Source organism: Bos javanicus, chromosome 7 (assembly GCF_032452875.1).
Source record: "Bos javanicus breed banteng chromosome 7, ARS-OSU_banteng_1.0, whole genome shotgun sequence".
Classification (NCBI taxonomy): domain Eukaryota; kingdom Metazoa; phylum Chordata; class Mammalia; order Artiodactyla; family Bovidae; genus Bos; species Bos javanicus.
The window spans coordinates 93,075,832-93,102,298 of record NC_083874.1 but is presented as its reverse complement, the minus strand read 5'-3'; the positions used below and the strand labels follow the sequence as shown (position 1 = coordinate 93,102,298).

At 38.4% G+C, this 26,467-nt stretch overlaps 1 protein-coding gene across 1 annotated transcript in view; it reads left to right on the top strand.

Moving 5' to 3' along the window:
* Positions 1–25,528, top strand: part of MCTP1 (multiple C2 and transmembrane domain containing 1) — a 1,073,276-nt gene extending 1,047,748 nt beyond the window's left edge. The window contains exon 40 of the mRNA XM_061424408.1: positions 23,382–25,528. Within this exon, the coding sequence (XP_061280392.1) occupies positions 23,382–23,499 (118 nt within the window). The 3' untranslated portion in view covers positions 23,500–25,528. The remainder of the gene's footprint in view (positions 1–23,381) is intronic.
* The last annotated feature ends 939 nt before the right edge of the window (positions 25,529–26,467 follow it).

The window sequence follows — 26,467 nt, the reverse complement described above, 5'->3', positions numbered from 1 at the left end:
GCCCAGCATGTGATCTATCCTGGAGAAGGTTCCATGTGCGCTTGAGAAAAAGGTGAAATTCATTGTTTTGGGATGAAATGACCTATAGATATCAATTAGGTCTAACTGGTCTATTGTATCGTTTAAAGTTTGTGTTTCCTTGTTAATTTTCTGTTTAGTTGATCTATCCATAGGTGTGAGTGGGGTATTAAAGTCTCCCACTATTATTGTGTTATTGTTAATTTCTCCTTTCATACTTGTTAGCATTTGTCTTACGTATTGTGGTGCTCCCGTGTTGGGTGCATATATATTTATAATTGTTATATCTTCTTCTTGGATTGATCCTTTGATCATTATGTAGTGACCTTCTTTGTCTCTTTTCACAGCCTTTGTTTTAAAGTCTATTTTATCTGATATGAGTATTGCTACTCCTGCTTTCTTTTGGTCCCTATTTGCATGGAAAATCTTTTTCCAGCCCTTCACTTTCAGTCTGTATGTGTCCCCTGTTTTGAGGTGGGTCTCTTGTAGACAACATATGTAGGGGTCTTGTTTTTGTATCCATTCAGCCAGTCTTTGTCTTTTGGTTGGGGCATTCAACCCATTTACATTTAAGGTAATTACTGATAAGTATGTTCCCGTTGCCATTTACTTTATTGTTTTGGGTTCGAGTTTATACACCGTTTTTGTGTTTCCTGTCTAGAGAATATCCTTTAGTATTTGTTGGAGAGCTGGTTTGGTGGTGCAGAATTCTCTCAGCTTTTGCTTGTCTGAAAAGCTTTTGATTTCTCCTTCATACTTGAATGAGATCCTTGCTGGGTACAATAATCTGGGCTGTAGGTTATTTTCTTTCATCATTTTAAGTATGTCTTGCCATTCCCTCCTGGCTTGAAGAGTTTCTATTGAAAGATCAGCTGTTATCCTTATGGGAATTCCCTTGTGTGTTATTTGTTGTTTTTCCCTTGCTGCTTTTAATATTTGTTCTTTGTGTTTGATCTTTGTTAATTTGATTAATATGTGTCTTGGGGTGTTTCTCCTTGGGTTTATCCTGTTTGGTACTCTCTGGGTTTCTTGGACTTGGGTGATTATTTCCTTCCCTATTTTAGGGAAGTTTTCCACTATTATCTCCTCAAGTATTTTCTCATGGTCTTTCTTTTTGTCTTCTTCTTCTGGAACCCCTATGATTCGAATGTTGTAGCGTTTAATATTGTCCTGGAGGTCTCTGAGATTGTCCTCATTTCTTTTAATTCGTTTTTCTTTTATCCTCTCTGATTCATTTATTTCTACCATTCTATCTTCTAATTCACTAATCCTGTCTTCTGCCTCTGTTATTCTACTATTTGTTGCCTCCAGAGTGTTTTTAATTTCACTTATTGCATTATTCATTATATATTGACTCTTTTTTATTTCTTCTAGGTCCTTGTTAAACCTTTCTTGCATCTTCTCAATCCTTGTCTCCAGGCTATTTATCTGTGATTCCATTTTAGTTTCAAGATTTTGGATCAATTTCACTATCATTATTCGGAATTCTTTATCAGGTAGATTCCCTATCTCTTCCTCTTTTGTTTGGTTTGGTGGGCATTTATCCTGTTCCTTTATCTGCTGAGTATTCCTCTGTCTCTTCATCTTGTTTAAATTGCTGAGTTTGGGGTGTCCTTTCTGTATTCTGGCAGTTTGTGGAGTTCTCTTTATTGTGGCGTTTCCTCACTGTGTGTGGGTTTGTACAGGTGGCTTGTCAAGGTTTCCTGGTTAGGGAAGCTTGTGTCGGTGTTCTGGTGGGTGGAGCTGTATTTCTTCTCTCTGGAGTGCAATGAAATGTCCAGTAATGAGTTATGAGATGTCTATAGTTTTGGGGTGACTTTGGGCAGCCTGTATCTTGAAGCTCAGGGCTGTGTTCCTTTGTTGCTGGAGAATTTGCTTGGTATGTCTTGCCCTGGAACTTATTGGCCCTTGTGTGGTGCTTGGTTTCAGTGTCGGTATGGAGGCATTTGATGAGCTCCTGTCAATGAATGTTCCTTGGAGTCAGGAGTTCCCTGGAGTCAGGGTTTGGACTTAAGTCTCCTGCTTCCGATTATCGGTCTTATTTTTACAGTAGTTTCAAAACTTCTCCTTCTATACAACACCTTTGATAAAACATCTATATTAAAGATGATAAGTTTCTCTACAGTGAGGGTCACTCAGAGAGGTTCACAGGGTTACATGGAGAAGAGAAGAGGGAGGAGGGAGTTAGAGGTGACCCAAATGAGATGAGGTGAATCAATAGTGGAGAGAGTGGGCTAGCCAGTAGTCACTTCCTTATGTGCACTCCACAACTGGACCACTCAGAGATGTTCACAGGGTTATACAGAGAAGAGAAGAAGGAGGAAGGTAACAGAGGTGGCCAGAAGGATAAAAGGGGGGAATGAAAAGGAGGGAGACAGATCCAGCCAGTAATCAGTTCCCTAAGTGTTCTCCACCGTCTGGAACACACAGAAATTCACAGAGTTGGGTAGAGTAGAGAGGGGTTAGGGAGGAGACACAGGCGACCTGGCGGAGAAAAAGGAGAGTCCAAAGGGAGAGAGAGCAGTCAAGCCAGTAATCTCACTCCCTAGTGAAAAATGGGTCCTGAAGATTGGGTCCTTAAAGGTACAAAATTGGTGACAAATACATAAAAGCAAAAATTAAAAATCTAGAGTAGAGTTTGGAATTTCAAAAATACGACGTTAAAGAAAAGAAGAAGGAAAAGAAAGAGAGAAAGAACGAACAAACATAAACAAACAAGGTCGCGAAAATTATAAAGAAAGTACAGGTACACAATTGATAACTAATACCAGAAAGCGAAAATTAAAAATCTAGAGTAGAGTTTGGAATTTCAAAAATACGATGTTAAAGAAGAGAAGAAGGAAAAGAAAGAGAGAAAAAACGAACAAACAAAAACAAACAAGGTCGCGAAAATTATAAAGAAGGTACAGGTACAAAATTGATAACTAATACCAGAAAGCAAAAATTAAAAATCTAGAGTAGAGTTTGGAATTTCAAAAATACAATGTTAAAAAAAAAAAGAAGAAAAATAAAGAGAGAAAACAAACAAACAAATACGAACAATGTCACAAAAATTATAAAGAAAATACAGGTACAAAATTGATATCAAATAGCAAAAAGCATAAATTAAAAATCTAGAGTAAAGTTTGGAATTTCAGATATACAATGTTATATAAAAGAAGAAGAGAAAGAAACAGAGAAGAAGAAAAAAAAAAAAAAAAGTCACAGAAATTATATAAAAAAAACTATAGGTACAAAATTGATAACATATACCAAAAAGCGAAAATTAAAAATCTAGAGTAGAGTTTGGAATTTCAAAAATACAATGTTAAAGAAAAGAAGAAAAAAACAAAAACAAACAAACAAAAAAAAAAACCAAGGTCAAAAAATTATAAAATATATATATATGAAGTTTGCTGAAGAAGAAAAAAATAGGGTCTTTTTTTTTTTTTTTTTTGCAAAGTAATAGGTTGTAAAAGTGAAAATTAAAGGAACAATAGAGGACTTAAAATTTTTTTTTTTTAATTAAAAAAAAAAAGAAAGAATGATCGTAAAAATAATAAAAATATATCTAGGACTTTTTTGTTTTTTTTTTTTTTGTGGGTGTTGTGGGTTCAGTTCATTTTTGGCTAGTTCCTTGGTCAGATTTATATTTCTCAAGATCTATAGGCCCCTTCCTATGTAGTCCGTAGTAACCACAGGGTTTTGATCTATTGCCTGTAGCTTCCAAGGCGTTTCCCTCTGTTATATCTTCTTCTGTTTGCTAGTCTCTTCAGTATCTGGTTTCCGCCCTGACTCAAAGGGCACAGTGGAGGACACTTTTTTTTTTCTTTTTTTTTTTTTTAGGCTTACTTGCTGTGTGGAGGGAGGGAGGAATGCTGCAAACAAATAACACTGGCGTGGGCTCCCAGTGCCTCAGCCACCCTGGGTCTGCCCCCGCTCACGGCGCGTGTAGCCTCCCTGTCCACACTGCTCGGACTCTAGGTTGTTCTGCCGGGAACAATCCGAGGCTGGCCCTGGGCTGCATGCACCTCCCAGGTCCAAGCCGCTCAGGTTCAGGCACTCGGGTAGTCCTCAGAGGCGCAGACTCAGTTGGGCCTGCGTTTTGTGCTCTTCCCAGGTCCGAGCGCCAATTTGCTCTTCCCAGGCGAGCGCCAATGCTGCGACTTATCGCCTCCCCGCCACTCGGTTATCTGGATGTAAAACCGGCGCACCTTCTCAGGCAGATGTTGATTGTCCAGACCCCCAAGAAGTTTTAGTTAGCAAAGAAGCCCGCTTACAGTTTTATAGATAATGTCTCTCTGGGGCTGCGATTGCCCCCTTCCGGCTCTGGCTGCCTGTCACCGGAGGGGGAAGATCTGCAGCCGGCTATCTCTGTTCAGTCCTTTGTTCCGTGCGCGGGCCTGGCGGTCTTAGGTTAGGGCTGGCTTTTCGCGTGGTAGGTATCCCACAGTCTGGTTTGCTAGCCCAAATTATTTCGCTCAGATAGCGCTCAGGGTATTCAGGCCAGATTCTTACTCTCAGCGATGCAGCCCACGCCGCGCCTCCCTGCCCAGCCCCGATTCGCTAATGGCGGATGCAGGCGTCTGCGCTGCTTCTCTGCTGGGGGAGTTACTGTAGGGCTCGCAATCTGCGAGTTTTAAATTGTTTATTTATTTTTTCTCCCTGTTATGTTGCCCTCTGTGCTTCCAAAGCTCGGCACAGATTTGGCAGTGAGAAGGTTTCCTGATGTTTGGAAACTTCTCTCTTTTTAAGATTCCCTTCCCGGGACGGAACTCCGTCCCTCCCTCTTTTGTCTCTTTTTTTTTGTTTTTAATATTTTTTCCTACCTCCTTTCGAAGAGTTGGGTTGCTTTTCTGGGTGCCTGATGTCCTCTGCCGGCATTCAGAAGTTGTTTTGTGGAATTTACTCGACGTTTAAATGCTCTTTTGATGAATTTCTGGGGGAGAAAGTGTTCTCCCCGTCCTACTCCTCCGCCATCTTGGCTCCTCTCCTGACCTTTTCCAGTCCTGTGGCCACTGCTAAGTTTTCCAAATTTGCTGGCATATTGAGTGCAGCACTTTCACAGCATCATCTTTCAGGATTTGGAATAGCTCAACTGGAATTCCATCACCTCCACTAGCTTTGTTCGTAGTGATGCTTTCTAAGGCCCCCTTGACTTCACATTCCAGGATGTCTGGCTCTAGGTCAGTGATCACACCATTGTGATTATCTGGGTCGTGAAGATCTTTTTTGTACAGTTCTTCTGTGTATTCTTGCCATCTCTTCTTAATATCTTCTGCTTCTGTTAGGTCCATACCATTTCTGTCCTTTGTCGAGCCCATCTTTGCATGAAGTGTTCCTTTGGTATCTCAGATGACCATTATATCTACTACTGTGGGCAGGAATCCCTCAGAAGAAATGGAGTAGCCATCATGGTCAACAAAAGAGTCCGAAATGCAGTACTTGGATGCAATCTCAAAAATGACGGAATGATCTCTGTTCGTTTCCAAGGCAAACCATTCAATATCATGGTAATCCAAGTCTATGCCCCAACCAGTAACGCTGAAGAAGCTGAAGTTGAATGGTTCTATGAAGACCTACAAGACCTTTTAGAACTAACACCCCAAAAAGATGTCCTTTTCATTATAGGGGACTGGAATGCAAAAGTAGGAAGTCAAGAAACACCTGGAGTAACAGGCAAATTTGGCCTGGGAATACGGAATGAAGCAGGGCAAAGACTAATAGAGTTTTGCCAAGAAAATGCACTGGTCATAACAAACACCCTCTTCCAACAACACAAGAGAAGACTCTATACATGGGCATCACCAGATGGTCAACACTGAAATCCGACTGATTATATTCTTTGTAGCCAAAGATGGAGAAGCTCTATACAGTCAGCAAAAACAAGACCAGGAGCTGACTGTGGCTCAGACCATGAACTCCTTATTGCCAAATTCAGACTTAAATTGAAGAAAATAGGGAAAACCACTAGACCATTCAGGTATGACCTAAATCAAATCCCTTATGATTATACTGTGGGAGTGAGAAATAGATTTAAGGGCCTAGATCTGATAGATAGAGTGCCTGATGAACTATGGACAGAGGTTCGTGACATTATACGGGAGACAGGATCAAGACCATCCCTATGGAAAAGAAATGCAAAAAAGCAAAATGGCTGTCTGGGGAGGCCTTTCAAATAGCTGTGAAAAGAAGAGAAGCGAAAAGCAAAGGAGAAAAGGAAAGATATAAACATCTGAATGCAGAGTTCCAAAGAATAGCAAGAAGAGATAAGAAAGCCTTCCTCAGCAATCAATGCAAAGAAATAGAGGAAAACAACAGAATGGGAAAGACTAGAGATCTCTTTAAGAAAATCAGAGATACCAAAGGTCAAATTCATAGGTTATGTCAAATAGGTTAGGTGGTAGGACAGAGAAAACTGGAGTGATTTTACTAAGTAGCTCACTGTCAATTGTTCACTTTATTTTTTAATGCTTCCGAGCTATTTCCAGTAAAAAATGAGAAAGATTCAACCATAAGTATAAAAGGAAAGAATTTAAGTTGGTCAATAAATGGACTCCTTTTGGAAGCTAACTTTAATATTAGTCAACTGATACATTTGAAGTTAGAATTTAAATTACGGAGATAAACTCAGTGCAGAGAAATAAAGGGCAGTGCTATGGGGCTGTGAAATGAAGGAAAAGGCTCTATTAAAACAGTCAAGGCTTCTCTCAAGATATTAGGTAATTGTGTTGAGTTATTCACCTGGCAGTCATAGAAAGAGGGAATATACTACTTGACTTTTTCTGGTGCCAAAAAACTCTGGAAATGTCAGTCAGAATTTTCTGTATATGGCAATAACTGTGACGCCCCCACTGCAAAAATAAAGCGCTATTACACATAATCAAACCTTAAGCTGCGATGACAGATGTTAAAAGAACTATAAGCAATTGAAGGGGAAAAAGGGTCACAGTTATCTGGAAGCAATGAAACAAGGATGTTTGGAGAAATAACCTGTTCTCTGGAGGATGGTGTAATTTTAGGGTATGAGAGATAATGGGTGACGTAATTGCGAAGATATAGCAAAGAGCCGGTTTCTAATTAAGTTGACAGCATACGTAGGATTTTACCCAGGGAAAATACCAGTGATGTGAGTTGGGCCACCATTTAGCGCCTGGAACTCTGCAGTGAGATTGCTGCTGGAAGACGCCTCATAAACAAGGGCTGGAAACATGGCACAGCTTTTTGAGGCAAGACTTTTTTCATTACCGATCAAGATAAATACCACACCAATGATGTGTTCATCCACAAAGTGGTAATGAAATAGAAAAACGGCATCCAGGGTGATAGCCATGGGAGTAAGTCAGTGCATTAATTCTGCTTAGCACGAAAGATGTCTAAATTTGAAAAAAAAAAAATCCATAAGTATTAAAGGGTATTTATACTGCCTTCCTGTTATGACATGCATTGGACTAAAATATAAATCAAAGGAAATGGACTGATAAGGTTGGTAATTGGATGCAGTGAGAAGAAAGCTGAGTAAATGAGCAAAGCGTGGATTTTTAAAAATTTATTTAAAAGGATTATAATTTTCACATGTTGTTTCCCCTCTTAAGGCAGGGTGAGGTTGATTTTTTTTTAAGCAACACTCACATCTGAAATAGTATCACGTATATTTTTAGCTAGCACTCAAACAAATTCCATATTCTATACAAATGGGGAAAATGCAATTCATAATTGACAAGGTATGAATTTTTTATACTTTAAGTCATGAGGCTGCCACATCAACAAACGTAATTCCTTAGCAAATATGTCTTATGTTTATATTTATGAAATGTACACAATTGACATGGAACCCAAAAGAGAATAAATAAGTATTTTAAATATATATATATATTTACTTTGATTTGCAAACTCCATTCTGGGAAACATTTATTAGATTAAAAACAAGGAACAAATGCAACAAAATGTGCTTAGAGTTTCAATTTCTTCTGGACTCAGCATTACTTTTATGTATTTTACCAAAGCTTGAGCTCACACTGAAGTGTTGGCCTTGTTTTGAATTATTTTTGTATACACAGAATTATTTAATGTATGAATTATTTAGTGTATACACAGCTATTCTCAAAAGTGAAAATGAAGAAGTACTGAAACTTAAAATTCACCTATGAGGGCCCCGCATTTCAGTGGTGATTTCATGTTAAATATTCCAAGCTGAACTAGCAAGAATCATGGGAAGAGTGGCCAAGTCTGGACACAGGATATGCTCCACATTTTGTGCAGCTATTGAAGAGGGCACCGCAGCTTACTGAAGGGTCATCAGATGACATTTTTTTCCTGATATAGCTTTGACATCTATTCGAAAATATGTTCTTTGAAGACAAGGGTCGTGTTTATCATGCCTATCAACCTCCTTGAGATCAGCATGAAGTTAAGAGGAAGTAGTACTTCTAATTGGTTCCCCAGGAGTGAAGAAGGGAAGAAAGGAAGTGGTCTCCTCATTCCCAAAGAGCTGAAGCACTGGGAGTTCTCTTGAGAAGCGCCTAACCTGCCTCCACTGTAAAAGCTGAGGTACCTCATCTCAAGTCGGTCTGAAACGTATCAGTTCTTCCAATTCTGGCCTGCCATAAACGGGTACAGAGAGGCTGGTATTTTTTTTCCCCATTAATTAATTTGTTAACATACACAGAGTGGATATTAACTTTGTTAAACTGTGAGCGGCTCACATTTCACTTATTGTTATAGGAGGCACAGAGACATAGGGGCAGGAGAGGCACCGTGGTGAAGAACAGCAGTAAGTCTAGAGCCAAGTGCCTGGATTAGAATCCTGGCTCTACCACTGACCAGCTGTGTGACCCTGGCTAACTCCTGGTGTTTGGCAATAATTAAAGTTGCAAGACGGAGACAAAATGGAGTAGAAGGACATGAACTCACTTCTTCTTAAAAAACACCAAAATCACAACTAACTGCTGAACAACCACCGATGAAAAAAAAACCTCTGGAACCTACCAAGAAAAAAGATACTCTACATCCAGAGACAAAGACAAAGCCACAGTGAGATAGTAGGAGGGGTGCAACTGCTATAAAATCAAACCCCATATTCACCAGGTGGGCAACCCACAAACTGGAAAATAATTATATTGCAGAATTTCTCCCCCGAGCGTGAAAGTTCTGAGCCCCACGTCAGTCTCCCCAGCCCGTTGTAGTTGTTCTTCAGTTGCTCAGTTGTGTCCGACTCTGCGGCCCCATGGACCGCAGCATGCCAGTCTTCCCTGTCCTTCACGCCTCCCAGAGTTTGCTCAAACTCATGTCCATTGAGTCGGTGATGCCATCCAGCCAACTCGTCCTCTGTCATCCCCCTTCTCCTCCGGCCTTCAATTTTTCCCAGCATCAGGATCTTTTCCAATGAGTTGGCTCTTCGCATTAGGTGGCCAAAGTATTGGAACTTCAGCATCAAACTTGCAATGAATATTCAAGGTTGATTTCCTTTAGGATTGACTAGTTTGATCTCCTTGCAGTCCAAGGGACTCTCAGGAGTCTACTCCAGGACCGCAATTTGAAGGCATCAGTTCTTCAGCTCTCGGCCTTTTTTATTGTTCAGCTCTCACATCCATACATGACTACTAGAAGAACCACAGCTTTGACTAGATGGACCTAGGGGTCTGGCAATGGGAGGAAGAGCCTCCAGAGAATCTGGCTTTGAAGGCCAGCAAGTTTTGATCACAGGAATTCCACAGTGCTGGAAGAATTAGAAACTCTACTCTTGGAAGGCACACACAAGGTCTCATGCACACCAGGACCCAGGAAAAAAGCAGTGACGTCATAAGAGACTGGGCCAGACCTAGTATTGGAGGGTGTCCTGTGATGGTCAGGGGTGAGGTGGGTGGCTGGCCGTGGCTCATTGTGGAGACGAATACACTGGTAGAAGTAGTTCTGGGGACTACTCACTGGCCTGGGCACTTCTGTAGGCTTCCATTTTTCCCACCAAGGAAGTGGAATTAGGCAATCTACCTGGAAAAGAATTCAGAGTAATGATACTAAAGATGATATAAGATCTCAAAAAAAAAAAAAAAATAGAGGTACCGATCAACCAGATACCAGAAATGTTTAACGAAGACCTAGGAAAAGTGAAGAACAATACAATACAGAGATGAACAATACAATAGCTAAAATGAAAAATACATGAAAAGGAATCAATAGCAGAATAACTAAGGTAGAAAAATGAATAATTGAGCTGGAAGACAGAATGGTAGAAATCACTTCCATAGGACAGAACAAAGAAACAGAATGAAAAGAAATGAGGACAGTCTAAGAGACCTCAGACTAATTAGACTGTAACAAAGGATGCGAGAATATACAGTGAAGAAAAGACAATTTCTTCAAGAAGTGATGTTGGGAAAACTGGAAAGCTACATGTAAAAGAACAAAATTAGAACATTCTCTAACACCGTACATAAAAATAAATTAAAAATGGATTAAAGACCTAAATGTGAGACTGGTACTAAAAAAACTCTAGAGGAAAAGACATGTAGAACACTCTTTGACGTAAATTGCAGCTATATCTTCTTCGATCCTCCTCCTAGAGTAATAAAAATTTTAAAAACATATAAACAAGTGGGACCTAATCAAACTTAAAAGTTTTTGAATGGCAAAGGAAACCAGAAACAAAAAGACCACCCGCAGAATGGAAGAAAATATTTGCAAATGAAGTGACCAAGAAGGGATTAATGTCCAAATATACAAACAGCTCATGCAGCTCAATAAAAAAAAAAAAAAAAAAAACAGCAATCACAACCTAGTCCAGAAATAGGCAAAAGATCCAAATAGACGTTTCTTCAAGGAAGACATATACACTTGCAAGAGACACATGAAAAGATGCTCAATCAAATGTACAGTGAGGTGCAATGTCACACTGCTCGAAAGCCATCATCAAAAGGTCTACAAACAATAAATGATCAGTGGGTCCGGAGAAAAGGAAATCCTCCCATACTGTTGCTGGGAATGTAAATTGGTACAGCCACTATGGAGACTGTATGGAGGTTCCTTATAAAACTAAAAACAGAACTACCATATGATCCGACACTCCCGTGCCTGAGCATATATCTGGAGAAAACGATAATTTGAAAAGATACATGCACTCCAATGTTCACTGAAGCACTACTGAGAATAGTCGAAACAGAGAAGCAACTTAAATGTCCATCAACAGAGGGAATGGAAAAGAAGAGGTGGTACATATGTACAATGGGATATTACTCAATCATAACGAATGAAATAATGCCATTTACAGCGACATGGATAGACCTAGAGATTATCATAGTAAGTGAAGTAAATCAGAGAAAGACAAATATCATATGCTATCACTTATATTCTGAGCCTAAAACAAAAATGATACAAATTAACTTATTTACAAACAGACTCACAGACTTAAGAGTATGAACTTGCCTCTACCAGGGAGGATGGGTGCTGGGGGGAGGAGGGATAGATGAGGAGTTTGGGACTGACATGTATACACTGCTATGCCTGCAACAGGCAACCAATAAGGACTTACTGTACAGCACAGGGAACTCTGCTCAATACTCTGTAATAATCTAAATATGAAAATAATTAGAAAAAGAAGATACATGTATATGTATAACTGGATGACCTTGCTGTACACTTGAAACTAACACAACATCATTAATCAACTATACTCCAATATAAAATAAAGATTTTTTAAGTTAAAGTTGCTACAAATTCTAAATGAATATATGTAACTTCTTTAGAACAATGCTTAGCACACTGAAAATTTTAAATAAGCATTAACTCTCGTAAGCTCCAAACCCCCACAGTGCTGATACATAGTAGGCATTCAGTAAAGACTTTCATTCATTCAGTAATGATAGAACATTGGAAACTATGTGAATATGAATATATGGGCAGTGACTCAACGAAGAGTGATGCTCAGTCCTGTCCAACTCTTTGCGACCCCATGAACTATACAGTCCATGGAATTCTCCAGGAGCGGGTAGCCTTCCCCTCCTCCAGGGGATCTTCCCAACCCAGGGATCAAACCCAGGTCTCCCGCATTGCAGGCAGATTCTTTACCAGCTGAGCCACCAGGGAAGCCCGATTAACTGTGTAGAGTCTCATTTTCCTCCTAGATTCCAGAGTGGTTTTGAACATGAAAATGAAAGTTGCTCAGTCGTATCCAACTCTTTGCGACCCCATGGACTATACAGTCCATGGAGTTCTCCAGGCCAGGATACTGGAGTGGGTAGCCATTCCCTTCTCCAGGGGATTGTCCCAACCCAGGGATCGAACCCAGATTTCCTACCTTGCAGGTGGATTCTTTACCAGCTGAGCCACCAGGGAAGCCCAAATGGTTTAACACTTTCGAAATTCTTAGTCAATTTTAAACAAAATATGAGCCAGATCTATATTTTAAATCCTTTTCTAAACATGATGGTGCTATTAATTTGAATGAGAGATTGCAAACAGCCTTTTCAGCTGACAGATCTCACATTTATAAATAATGCTTCCATTAAGATTGTTATCCTCGGAAGTGATTAGTGCAGAAATTGGTTACCCTTGTGCCAATCTGTGTTGCCAAAAAAACCTGTGATGCCTATGTTGGCATCAGCTTTACATGTCTAGGAAAGATGCATTCAATTTTTAGAAGTTTTGGAGTTGTGAATATGTAATCATTTTCTCGATGAAAATAAGACTTTTTAAACAATCATTTCTGGAGAAAGGATACCATTGCTTTACACAAATTATGTAACTTTTAACATAACAGTTTTGTTATGTTAATGGTATAGACAACAAGTGTCTATAGAGCACAGTCCATGAACATTTCAAGGTACATCAAATTAAACTAGGGAAAAAAATACTTTATTAACTGTACATTACTGTTAAAAAATAAGCAATACGGTTCTCACGATATATAGTAGTCTTGAAACTTCTAGCAGAGGGCATTTCTTCTATATTAGCACTGAATGCTGGCCAAAGAGCATGACCTTAGACTTCTATTTAAACTCTAAGAATGTTTAAAAATCCACTGGTAGAAGGAGTCTCTGTGAAGAGAAGGGTGATTTACTGGTAACAGAAAAGTTTAGCTTCCATTACTACTGATGGCTATGCTTCCGTTTATGTTTTCCCTAAGCCATTACTATTTAAAATGTTACTGTTAGCATTCTTAGTTGTCCCATTGGCTGGTATATAATTCTCCTACTTAAATATGTAGAACAAATCATATTAATTAAAATAAACTGTTGGGCAGTTATGTTGTATCGCAGATTGTCTCTGTAGACTATAAATTCAAATTAAGAGTTTTGTTGCCTGTTCCTGAGCATAGAAAAATTCCTTTTACTGCATCAGTAGTAGCAAAAGAAATCAGCTACCTTACAAAAGAAAATCCATTTGAATTCTTGCAGAAATAGCTAGATAAAATGCATATATAGTGAGTTACCATAAACATATAATAAATTCTTGGCTAAAGTAAGTACCCAACCTGCTAATATATGATGGCAAGTGTTGATGTTTCATAGTGTTTAGTATGGATATTCAGAGATAAACTGTATTTATACATATATATTAAATATGTTTCTCTATATATTCATTAATTATATTTCTATATATTTCTATACATTAAATATATATAGCATTAGGTTCCAGGAATTCTAAGTAGTATATTAACAAACTGTGATGTATTTTCATAAAATAAATACACATTATTTTCTGGATATTTAAGTGTTAAACTGAGGCAAAATAATTTGATGGGAGTTGGAATAACTTATTTTAAGAAATGCTTTTGTTTTTTAACTTCCAAAAACAAAGATGTGATTTCCACTTATATAAACACTGAATGTCCTTTACACGTCACAAAAATCTCCATAATATTAAAAATAAAGTAAGTTTGAAAAGAAAATAATACAAATAAATGGTGCCCTTAAGCATTTTTGAGATTTTTTGAATGTCAAAACCTTAATGTTTTCCTTTTTCCTGTTGAATTCTCCCCAAACAAACATACCATAATTAGCTTTAGAGGAAATAACTAACTTAAGTTAGAAATAAGTTTGCAAAGCTCTCTCTGCTCTCTTATCAAAGTGAGATTTTTGCCATTCTCTCATTCCCATAATGCTTCTACTGAAAATGGTATAAGACCTCATAGCTCCCATGTATGATTCCTATTATCTAACTACTTTGGAGATACAATACAAAGTTCAGAAAAAAAAATTTTTTTAAACATTCTGTTTTAGAGAAGACAAAGCTAAGCAATAAATCAATTGTCTAGGTTACATGAAAAGAATAACAATTTCTCCATTTCCACTAAATGTACGCTAAAGAAGATAGACTGAAAATTGTATACATTTCTTAAAACCTGGGTTTTAAAACATTAGGTTTTAAAACATTAGGCAAAAGTAGTTATGGATTTGTATTATCTGGAGAACATACCAAAAAGTGGGTAGGTCTCATCTATTAAGTCTAGTATTATAAAGACCTGTCCCCAAAGTAAGAAACTAGCTCTCTAACTCTGCGGTTTATGTGCACAAAAAGAGCTACTAAAAAATGGTGCCATTTATATTCACAGTGATTATATTCAACACTGGTTTTCTGGTTTATAACAGATTTTCCATAACTTTTCTCAAATTCTGGATAGTATTTTATCTGACCCCTCCCTAAAGTTTGTCCTCTGGATTAAGTGCTATTCAGAATCGTGTTTTTACAGAAATGTCTTTAAAGAAGAACATCAAATTCTATAGCTCTCAATTTTAGCATAGCATTTGATAAATGACCTTACTACTTAAAAAAAAAAAAAAAAAGGAGGCATTCTGTCATTAATACTGCTACATTTCCAGTGAAAGAAAAAGGACATGAATTAATCCCCAAGACTACCTCAGATTATTTCATGAGTCAAGGAAGAAATGCCTGAATTATGCCTTTCCCACAAACAATTGCTGAAGATTATTCAGTCAAGCCCATATGATGAACTCTTGGTGTGAATAAGCTCTCTGAAGAGAAGACCATATCCAGTTCTACTCACCTCTATATAACCTAGCCCAGTGTTTTGAGGTTAGTAGGCACTCAATAAATGTTTGCTGGGTGAATGGACAAATTAATTATACACAGTAAAATTGTTCTAAAATGTGGCTCACTGTGATAGATATTGAATAAACTATAAACCATGGGAAATCTTCATAGTATAAGCTAGCAGTTCAGTTCAGCCGCCCAGTCTTGTCTGACTCTGCGACCCCATGGACTGCAGCACGCCCAACCCTCCCTGTCCATCACCAGCTCCCGGGGTTTACTCAAACTCATGTCCATTCAGTCGGTGATGCCATTCAACCATCTCATCCTCTGTTGTCCCCTTCTCCTTCTGCCCTCAATCTTTCCCAGCATCAGGGTCTTTTCAGATGAGTCAGTTCTTCGCATGAGATGGCCAAAGTACTGGAGTTTCAGCTTCAGCATCAGTCTTTCCAGTGAATATAAGCTATACGTGTACTAAAAGTCCAACATAGCAGGTAACTTAAAAGGTCCTCTAATTTCAGTCTTCCAACAGTTTTGTGTTTTACGTTAGTCAGACACGCTAGGCTGGCATCAAGGAAACATGATTTACTCCATCTTGTTTCCCTTGTACTAACATCTCATTCTTAAAAGGAATGTAGAGATGATTAGTCAATGAATGAATTTGCAAGAAGTTGTCTTTTGGTATGACCACTGAATTTAAGAATCCACTAGTGATGTAGAGACTAAGGATGAAGGGACACATTTTAAGGCTCTTAGAGTCCTCATTTTTGTGATTCATGCAAATAATTTAACAATACATATTGGAGATACCAACTACTATCCTTTGTGACGCTAGTGGTTAAAGATCATTTACCTAAGAATAACATAGCAACACCTAAGCTTCTAACACGAGAGAATCAAGAGATATTTTGTGAGTGCTAAAAGTGTACAGCGGAGAAGGCAATGGCACCCCACTCCAGTACTTTTGCCTAGAAAATCCCATGGATGCAGGAGCCTGGTGGGCTGCAGTCCGTGGGGTCGCTAGAGTCGGACACGACTGAGCGACTTCCCTTTCACTTTTCACTTTCATGCATTGGAGAAGGAAATGGCAACCCACTCCAGTGTTCTTGCCTGGAGAATCCCAGGGCCGGGGAGCCTGGTGGGCTACCATCTATGGGGTCGCACAGAGTCGGACACAACTGAAGCAACTTAGCAGCAGCAGCAGCAACAAAGTGTACAGAGCACTATGCTGTTTGCTATCTGAAATACCTTCTTTGAATAAAAATTTACAGTAAAAGTTATAATTGAAAGTCTTCCCCAAGCAACTGCAAATATAGATGAAACCATAGTACATGTGGGAAAAAAATGCAATCATCAAATAACTGCTTAAGAACATAACAGAGAAGAAGTAACAAAGCAATATATCATTAATTTACCAAAATAGTGCTGACGTTAGGTACGATAGGACTCAAACGAGGACAAGCCAATCACGTCAGGGTTAGGTAGTTGGGAAAGAGTTTATGAAAGAAGCGGGATACGGACTAAGTGTGAAGAACGTGCAGGATTGGGACACATGAAAAGGCATTTCAAGTGAATGGGCAGCGAAGTAAACAATGCAAACGTGGAAAAACGTTGGTCCGAAGGTAATAAGGAAAATCATCTCCCTGAGGAGAGATGACGGCAGCTATTTTTTACTTAGTGGATTCTTGGTTTATTTTGAAAGGATAGAACTCAGGAACAGCCAGATGGAAGAGACACCTAGGGTAAAGCATGGGGAAAGAAAGTAGAGACCTCATGACCTGTGTCCCAGCAGGCGGCTCTCCCCAGATCCCCGTGTGTTTAGCAGCTTGGAATCGCTGAACCTCTCCTTGTGGGCTTTTATGAAGGCTTCATTACACAGGCATAACTGGCTAAATCATTGGTCACCTGTGATGGGGTTTCACCTCCAGCTCCTCCTCTCTCCCCAGAGGTGGGGAGTGGGATTACAAATTCCAGCTCTCTAATCATGTGGTTCATTTCAGTGGTCGCCAGTCTCCAACCCTCTGTGTTTCTGTTAACATAACAAAAGACACCTTTAGAGCTCTCCTCACAGTAAATTCCAAGGGTTTTAGGAGCTCTGTGCCAGAAATTGGTAAGAAGACTAAAAATATATTTCTTATTGTAAATCATACTATCACAGCACCTGAACTGTGGACTGATTGCAGAGGGATGAATGTGAGACCATGATTGCAGAGTAAGTGTCCCTTAACTGGCAGCTGACAGTGCAGGCAAGATTGGAAGCAGAGGTGTGAATTGCTTTGTGAACTTCAGACCCTGTGTTATTGAGTGTGGGGGCTGAAGGTCAATTTGAATAAGTTATATATATGTGTGTGTGTGTGTATATATATATATGAAAAAATACATGAATGATTAATATAATTGGAATGGGAATGAAAATAACCATCAAGAAGTTGAATTTAGAGAGTTTAGGACAAAAATAAATTTTAAAGACACTCAATGACTGTTTGGGAGACACATGAATTACAGATGTGGAGACAGCAGCTGAATATGTGGGAGTAGCTGTGGGGTTTTCTGCGAGAGAAGATAAAATAGTCCAGGACTGAATCCTGAAGTAAACCCACATTTACAGGAGAGCAGGAAAGGAGAGAGCAGAGAGCTAACTTTCCCTTGGGGTTTGCACCGCCCTCTGAAGCCAGTCTGCACTGTGCAGTACAGAGGAGAAGGACTGCAAGTCCAACATGACTTCACTTCTCATCCCTCAGATATCAGCTGGTAGGACAATTTGAAATCATTCATTCGACCAGATGGTTAATGTTGTTTAACAGGACAATTAGCTAATAAATAATTGTAAAGCACTTTGTAAATATAAAGTAGTACATAATGTTTAATAATACCATTAAATCAGGTGGCTTATTTCACTTATTTTTATATCCAAGTGTTTTATTGGTGTTTCAGGAGAAATGGCAATAATATGATGGAATGCCATCATTATAGACTGTACTTGAAACATACAACAAAGGGATTATAGGAAAACAAAAGCAGCCTTGGCCATGCGAGGCTGAACAGAGTGAACGGGCAAGAAATGTCTCCTTCACCAAAGACAAGAGGCAACGACAACATGATCACAGAAATGTATAACTGAACACTGAGTAAAAACCACTGTGATATATAGCAAAATATTTATTCAAAAGGGAATTTATCAGATAAAATGACATGAAGGGCACAGGGCAGGAGAAGGAACGTCAACACAGGAGTTCTGGGGAAGCCACTGCATACAAGCAGTCTCAAAAAATAATGAAATAATAGCAACATGTTATGATTCATAACTCACCCACTACTTACAATAATGCCTTAAGATGCATACCATTAGTATCTCCTATTTTGCAAAATGAGACAACAGAGATGTTAAGAAACTTACCCAACATCATACAGCCAGTAACAGGCAGGATCTGGATTCAAACCTAGACAGTATGGCTATTCTGGGAAGAATCCGGGAAATAAAACCTAGTGGGTCAGATGCAGCACCAGCCCCTTCCTGCTTTTTCCTACCTCAAAACAAGGACATGATGCTGGAGCTACAGCAGCCACCTTGGAGCCATGAGGTGAAGGGCAAGAAAACACAGAGACATCAGCCCTGCTGCTGTCAAGCTACTTAAGCTATGCCAGTAGTCACCTACCTCTGGATTTCTCATTATACAAGAAAAACAAACACCTATTTGTTTAAACCACCAGTCAGGATTTTTGCTACTTGCAACTTTAACCAATATGGCAAATAATAATGATACTACTAACAGTTAACATTTATTGAGTGTTTGCTATGAACTGTTTACTATTTTGTATGTTTTATGTGTACTTAGTCATTTCATTCTGACAGCAACGCTATGAAGCAGGCACTGTTATTATTCCCATTTTACTACTCAGGAAACTGAAGCACACTTTATCTGGCTTGCCTGTGGTCACACAGCTTATAAGGGATCCAAATCCAGCACCTGGCTTCAAAACCTCTATTCTTCAGCAAATAGTACTCTAAGCAGTGAAACATTATAAACAGCATTTCAGTTACAATCACAAATTAAATAGAGATCCTTCAACATTATTTTGGAGACTCTAGAGCACATGTTTCTCAACAAGCATGCTATTGACATTTCAGGAAGACAACTCTTTATCGTTTAGGTTTGTTGTATATTAAAGATGTCTACAGTCTCTGTTCCCTGGTTCCCAGAGTCACTCCCTGGACAGTGTCAACCAAAAGTCTCTCCACATTTCCCCATAGGGAGATGGTATCACCCCAGTTAGGACGACTATTCTAGAACTTTATTCAGCAACATTCTCTGTAAAAGTCCAAATAGTAGATCATTTAAGCTTAGCAGGACTTTGGTCTCAGTCAGTCTCACTCACAATCACTAAACTCCAACACTGGAGTGAAATCAGTCATAGACAGCACATACAAATGAGCACAGCTGTGCTCCTCTCAAACTATTTTGTCCACATTATACAGATGAGAATCTTGAGGCACAGAAGCGGGTAAGAAACTTGCCCAAGGTGATTCAACTATAGTATATGAACGGTATGGATTCAACCCAAAGGCAGAGTGATTCCAGAGCATGTGCTTTTAATCAGGATACTTCTGAGTGCACAGAGTTTAGATCTCTCTTTTACTAGTACAAGGCATAGTAAATGCTTCAGAGAACTTCTCCCACTCCAGATTCTGGGCCTCCTCCTCCGCCTGTTGGCTGCTCTTTCCTGCAGTAAGCACCACACACCCACCCCAGACTTGCCTCTGCGACAGTCAGGACTCTGCTACCAAGGATATACTCCTCAGCTTGGCACTCCTGGTTGGCTCTGACATACAGCTATCCATAGAGGACCCCAAATAAAAGATTTTACCAAACTGATCACTGGAACAGTTACTCACTGATCTGTGACTGTTTTTATTTTACACCTCTCAAGGTCTTATTTAAGAGATCCCAAGTCTGCCGTGGCTCATTGATGAGCAGAATTAGAAAGCTCTTGGCCTATGGTCTGGTACATGTAAGAGCCTTTGTATTAACTACCAGTCACATAACATACAGAGGAGCATCCAGATATCTCTGGTCTAGATTTCAATGTTTGTGTAAATCCAGTTAGACCCACCAAAACTGAGAACCCACAAGTCAATTCGAGTAGTACTAGTGAACAAGGTTGTGACTGTTAGTTCTGTTCGGAGTATTTCAGCCCAGGTTTTAGGTTCCCTTTTGTGTTTGGATGAAAAAGGACCCCCTAATCAAATAGAATCAAGTTCCCACATCTACTCAACTAACCAAGGAGCCTTATGGATGAGGCACATTCCAGAAGATGGTTAAGATTGTGGTACAGATCAGTGAGGTCTCATGGGATTTCGCTGCTCATCAGTGTCTAAGATTGCAGTTCTCTTTCCAAGGTACGCAGGTGGGGAATTTACCAAAAGTGAAGGAGAGCGGCCTACCAAAGATGGATAAAATAGAAACATTATCACTTCATAATGCTTTTTAAAGAGAACTAGACTGTACTGGTTCCAACTGGTTTTTTTTTTTTTTTTCTGTACAGACAGGCTTTCACTACAAATTTTAAATATAATAGAGGAAACTAGGGAACAAACTACGCTGTGTTCTCAGTTGTGTCCGACTCTGCGACCCCATGGACTGTAGCCCACCAGGCTTCTCTGTCCATGGGATTCGCCAGGCAAGAGTACTGGGGTCAGGTGCCATTCCCTTCTAAAGACCTTCCCAACCCAGAGATCCTACCCACGTCTCCTGAGCCTCCTGCACTATCAGACAGATTCTTTACCACGGAGACACCAGGGGAACAAATTTCCCAGTTAATTATGTTTGATAAATTGATAGATTGTTTTTTCTTCCAATAGTTTTTTTGACAGAACTGACTTGTTTTTGCACTGCATTAACAAAGCCTAAAACTAAGAATTATATATAAATTCTTAAGAACATATAAATGTGAAATATAATAATGCTCATGAAAATAAACATACATTTCGAGGCCCTATTATTTTTATTCAATATAAATAAACTTATTAGGGAAAAATGTAGTTCTAATAGTATTTTCCTCTCATCTTGGTCATATTAATAATTTCTTATTTTCTTATGAGTCAGTTTTTTTCTTCAAAGCAAATATAAGAAGGTTGTGGTAGGTAAATAACTGCTTAATATCATTAATTGCTAACAGCTCAATTATGCTGTGATGTACCTATAATTGTCAATAAGCTTCAGAAATCCTTATCTTGGAGTCTATTATGTATACAATTCATTTAAATTACATTACTTATACAAATTTTATAATGAAGCAGAGAGATTATACTTTCAGTTTTCACAACTAGAGATAATGATCAAAATATTTATGTTCACATTACATATTTTGTTCTGTTGACATTCATGATTCACTTGGTACAATATTAGCACGTCACATGGAGGGAGAAAAGACAAATCTAATTTTTTATGTTTGGATTTCTTTTGAATATCTATAACTTAACTAATACCATATATCTATATATGAATTTTAGAAAGTTCATTTTTAAAATATCTAGCCCAATTCTAGTAACATTTTTCAGAGAATTAAGTATTCAAACTATTTTTTATCTTAATTAATGATACTCATAGAATGGTTTTTAAAATATGGTAAATGTTGCATTTACAAGCCCAGGCTCCAGAACGTGAATCCCTGATTTCAATCCAAAGATAGTTGGTCAAGTGACATTAATATTCTATGCCTGTTTTCTCCTCTATAGAATGGGGATAGCAACATTTTGTTGTAAGGATTTACAGATTGATATGTTAGTGCTATGTCAATAATTTCTGTTAATATTTCCCTGCATGGAAAGAGTTCAACTCAATGTGCAAATTAATGATGCCCAAATTCATGTATATAAAATGGGTAATGACAGTTTTTAATCTTCAAAATTGCATGAAAGCTGTATATGGTATACTTATACCTTAAAGGATACTCAAAGTATAATTTAGCACCTTATATGCTAAATTTTAAATCTCAAAGTAGTGAGCTCAGGAGTACTGCCCCTTGTCGTATGACTCTGAATAGTGTGGTGGTGAAAAATCTCTTATCTTTCAAGCTGCTATTAAAACCTATATGATCCATGACCTCACTCTGACCATATAGGAACAGACAGAGAAACTAAGATGGTATGGGGTCCAGGCAAGGTTGGTGCTAGGAGATGAGGAGAGTTCCAGACAGAGGATAAAGAAGCAAAGTAAAGGAAACCCAAGTACATATATATATATATATATATCACATCCTAGGACTGGCCAGGCATAGTGAACCCAACACTCCAACAAGGAAACCTGTGTGTAAGCAGGTTTCTATGGAATATGCCTCTGTTTTCTTTTCACTACTCAAACAAGACCAGAACAATCTCCCCCGAGTTTTTATCCTTTCCTCTTGTATGACAGGCTGTTTATTATCTAGGAATTCTGTCGAGAAGAAAATAGAGGGCTTCTGGAAGACATTCAGTGAACAGCTTCTTTTCTGTTAGAATCCTATCGGTTTAAGACCCTTCTAGCAGAGGGTCTTTTAGGATGTATTAGCATTGGTTTTAGAATCCTTCTGTGACAGCACATCATGGTTGATGTGCTGGTAGAAACAGGAGTGAGGAAAAGAGAAATGAATTATATGCAGATGAGTCCTTGCTGTGTGCTGGGTTAAGTACGCCATGGCCAATCCTGAACAGTGGCGGATATAAGAAAAACGATTAACTGCACTTGGGTTACTGCGATATGTACTTTGCGGGATTATATACATATATAGTTCCATATTCTAACATATTGCTCTGTATCTCACAATCACCCAAAATTAGAAAGTCTTTAGTCTTTTTTTTTTTTTTTTTTTTTAGCAAATGCTCTATGGAACCTTGCTAACAATTTGGTGCTTTCTTGGGTGATTTAAATTGATTATTTCAAATCTGATCTTATTTCTAGGAAAAGATGGACCTGCCTTTAAGGTATATCCAGTGCAATGTGGTCTTCTTCTTGTGGCTAAAGCCTTCCTGGTGAACTTCTCTGCAACTCAAAGCCACTGATATGTTGATCAGTGAGGGAAAAAATACTGTGAAAAATATTCTCTTATTAATTGCAAATCTAATTCTAGATTGTACTTATATGCACGCATATCCTGGGAAGCCATACAGTTTTTAAATCTAGAAATACAGAAAACTCACTTAGAACTATACTTAAAAATTTCCCCTGGAGTGGCGCTGGTTGGACTCTACTTAGCTCCTCTGCCGAAGCAGTGCTCATGAACTGTAAGAGACAGTGAGTAAAAGAATAAAGAAGGAGAAGCACTCAATAAACCAATGACTGCACATGCTCAAGCCCTGAATAACTGAGTGTTGACTGTAGTCTGGAAGTTACAAAAATGCTAAGATGTGATTTTTCTTTTAGGTGGGAAATGAGGAAGGACGAAAAACTAGCAGAGGAAGAAAAGGCAATGTTGGAACATCTGAAACTTATGTGCACCATCCAGGACTCTTCTGCCTCAGATAACACAGAGGAACAGTGATCTGCAGAAAACAGCAACAGCTTTATTTTAGGAAACGATCACATGTAATGGAGTAGGCATTCTACTCTAGTCAGAATGAACCTCTGAAGTGCTGTGAAGCATGAAACCCATGAGTAATTGCTGAACTGAAAAGGAGAACAGCACATAAAGAATAAAATGCTATATATTTTTCATTTTAAAAATAATTTCAAATGTTTTTTTCTTTCCTCAGTCTTTCTCTTAATATGATATAACTGCTGCCATCTCGTGTTCCCTTTGAATTACTTTTTTTTTTTTTCCTTTCAGTCTTCAAGTATCTATGACAACAGGCAAACTGTTTGGAAATCTTTTCCCTAAGGATTTTTAAATACAACATTTGAATGTTAAGTTGGAATCACATGGCCCCTTGAGGGTCATCTGAAAAGTTCAAATTAATTTTGTAGCCGTAACCCAAGTCGATCGTAACTGCCTTTAATAACACCGCTGTACCAGTCTCCTTTCCCATCGCCTCTTCCTCATCCAATTTATTTTAATCACAGCCACAAAAAGCACTCTCTTGAAGTATAACTTTAGTAATATCTATGCCTATGATGGGCTTCATTGGTGGCTCAGTGGTACAGAATCCCCCTGCCAATGTAGGAGTTGCTGGTTCGATCCCTGGGTCGGGAAGATCCCCTGGAGAAGGAAATAGCAACCCACTCCAGTATTCTTGCCTGGAAAACCCCATAGACAGGGGAGCCTGGCAGGCTACTGTTGATGGGTTCACAGAGTCGGACACAATTTAGTGACTAAATAACAACAATCTACGTGTCCATAGTGATTTTTCAGACATCACATTCAGACTTCTAATCATACGCTTTCAGAACCTATACCCAGAAGTGCCAAGTTCAAGGAACTGCCTGTCATCTGAGCCACACAGCTGTCATTTTTCCCAACAAGAACTCATCTTTCTCCCAAAGTCATGTTCAAAACTCACTCTAGCACTTCATTATCTGTAATTTCATAGTTTCTATTACTTCTCTTATTTCCGTTACATTGATACACACACACATGCACAGATGCACAAAAGAAATGGAGTATGTTCTAGTGCCTTCTATGCCAAGTAAAGTTGTATTTACTATATCCTTCCAATCAGTGCCTGATATTAGATGAAAAAGCCATCGAAGTCTTTACGATGTAATTTGACGTTTCCCTTTATAACAGTAGTCACCCCAAGTGTCTACTGTAGAGTTATTTATCTAGTGGACAGTTAATAAACACAGTTGCTTAAATGGGTGTCATTGTGAGAAGACAGCAAAGACAATTAGACTGTGGAGCAATCTATAGGACATCTGGGAGAAGCCTTATATCACGAATTACTTTAGGCCATATGACATTGAACATCATAGTTACTGAGATTCTCAGGTTATTCAGGCCCTTACATTCTGTGATTTTTATAAACTGTGTATAGGCTACCTAATTTCCAAGGGAAAGTACTTGAGCATTTTGCAAAGAGTAAAGCTTGGCAGAGGCCACCTTAGAAACTCTCTTGCATTGTCTCCTTACATAAAAACACATGAATGGCCGTGTAGTCAGCTGCTTGCCAAATAACACACTTTATTTTTAAAGAATTTTACTTTGATTGGCCAGTATAATCATAAACCAAGTGTTTTAAGACATGGTTGAAGTAATTTCTAAAAATTCTATTGAAGACCATTTAAAAAATGGTAAGAAACTTTTGTGAGAATTAGACTTTCTGTATAGTCTTACTATAAACAGTTACTATAACAACCAACATAAGGCAACAGTTGACTTTTATTCCTTCAGCTTAGGGATGTACTAATGCTGCATAACTATGTTTTATTAGAATAGACACTAAAATAGTAAAAAAAAAAAAAAAAACTGATCCAAAAACTAAATAAAATCATCTTATAAACCACAGGATTTCACATTTGGTTTCTTTTGCCTAATATATCTAAAGATCATCTGTTAACACTAGTTTTAATTGAATCTGTACATTTCTGTATAAATCCTGGAAAGTGATTTAGTTTGTATTAAAAAAAAATTCTAAATGGCTCCCTTTTGAAAGGAAAGCTGTATAATATGGAGAGAATGAGATGAGGTGAAAGGAGACCAGAGTTTTCACTTGATTTCTGTTCTCCATGGCTCTATTAAATTACTGTAGTTATAAATGCAATAAGTTTATTTTTTCTTAAACTTTTTGGAGGATAATTATAATACTGTATCGGTTCCTGTCATTCAGCGTGAATCAGCCATAAGTATACATACGTCCCCTCCCTCTGAACCTCTCGCTCCCACCCCATTAGGTTGTCGCTGAGCACCAGTTTCAGCTCCCCGTGTTATACAGCATCTTCCCACTAGCTGTGTGTTTTCCATATGATCATGTACACATTTCAGTGCTACTCTCAGCTTGTCCCGCCCTCTCCTCCCCTGCTGTGTCCACAAGAGTGCTCTGTATGCTTGTCTGCATTTCCATTCCTGCCCTGCTAATAGGATCATCAGTTCCATTGTTCTAGATTCCATGTATATATATTAACATACGATACTTCTTTTCTCTTTCTGACTTACATCGCTCTGTATAACAGGCTCTAGAACTAGAACTGACTCAGATGAGTTCCTTTTAATGGCTGAGTAATATTCCACTGTATATATGTACCACAATTTCTTTATCCATTCATCTGTCGATGGACATGTAGGCTGCTTCCATGTCCTAGTTATGAACAATAAGATTTATAATTGGGAATTTAACTGACAGGTCATTGATCTGCCAGATCATTGTGACTTTACGTTTGATGTTTCTTAAATTATGATAAAAAGTGATACTCCAAAACAGTTATTCTTTCTCACATTCATTTTAGTATAAGTAAACAATAGGAATGAAGTTATATTTAATAACTGCATATGCTTATTACAATAATATTATCTTCCTATAAAATATTCCTTCTGTGTTTTGTTTAACTGTATTTTTATGTAATTATAAAGTTATCTA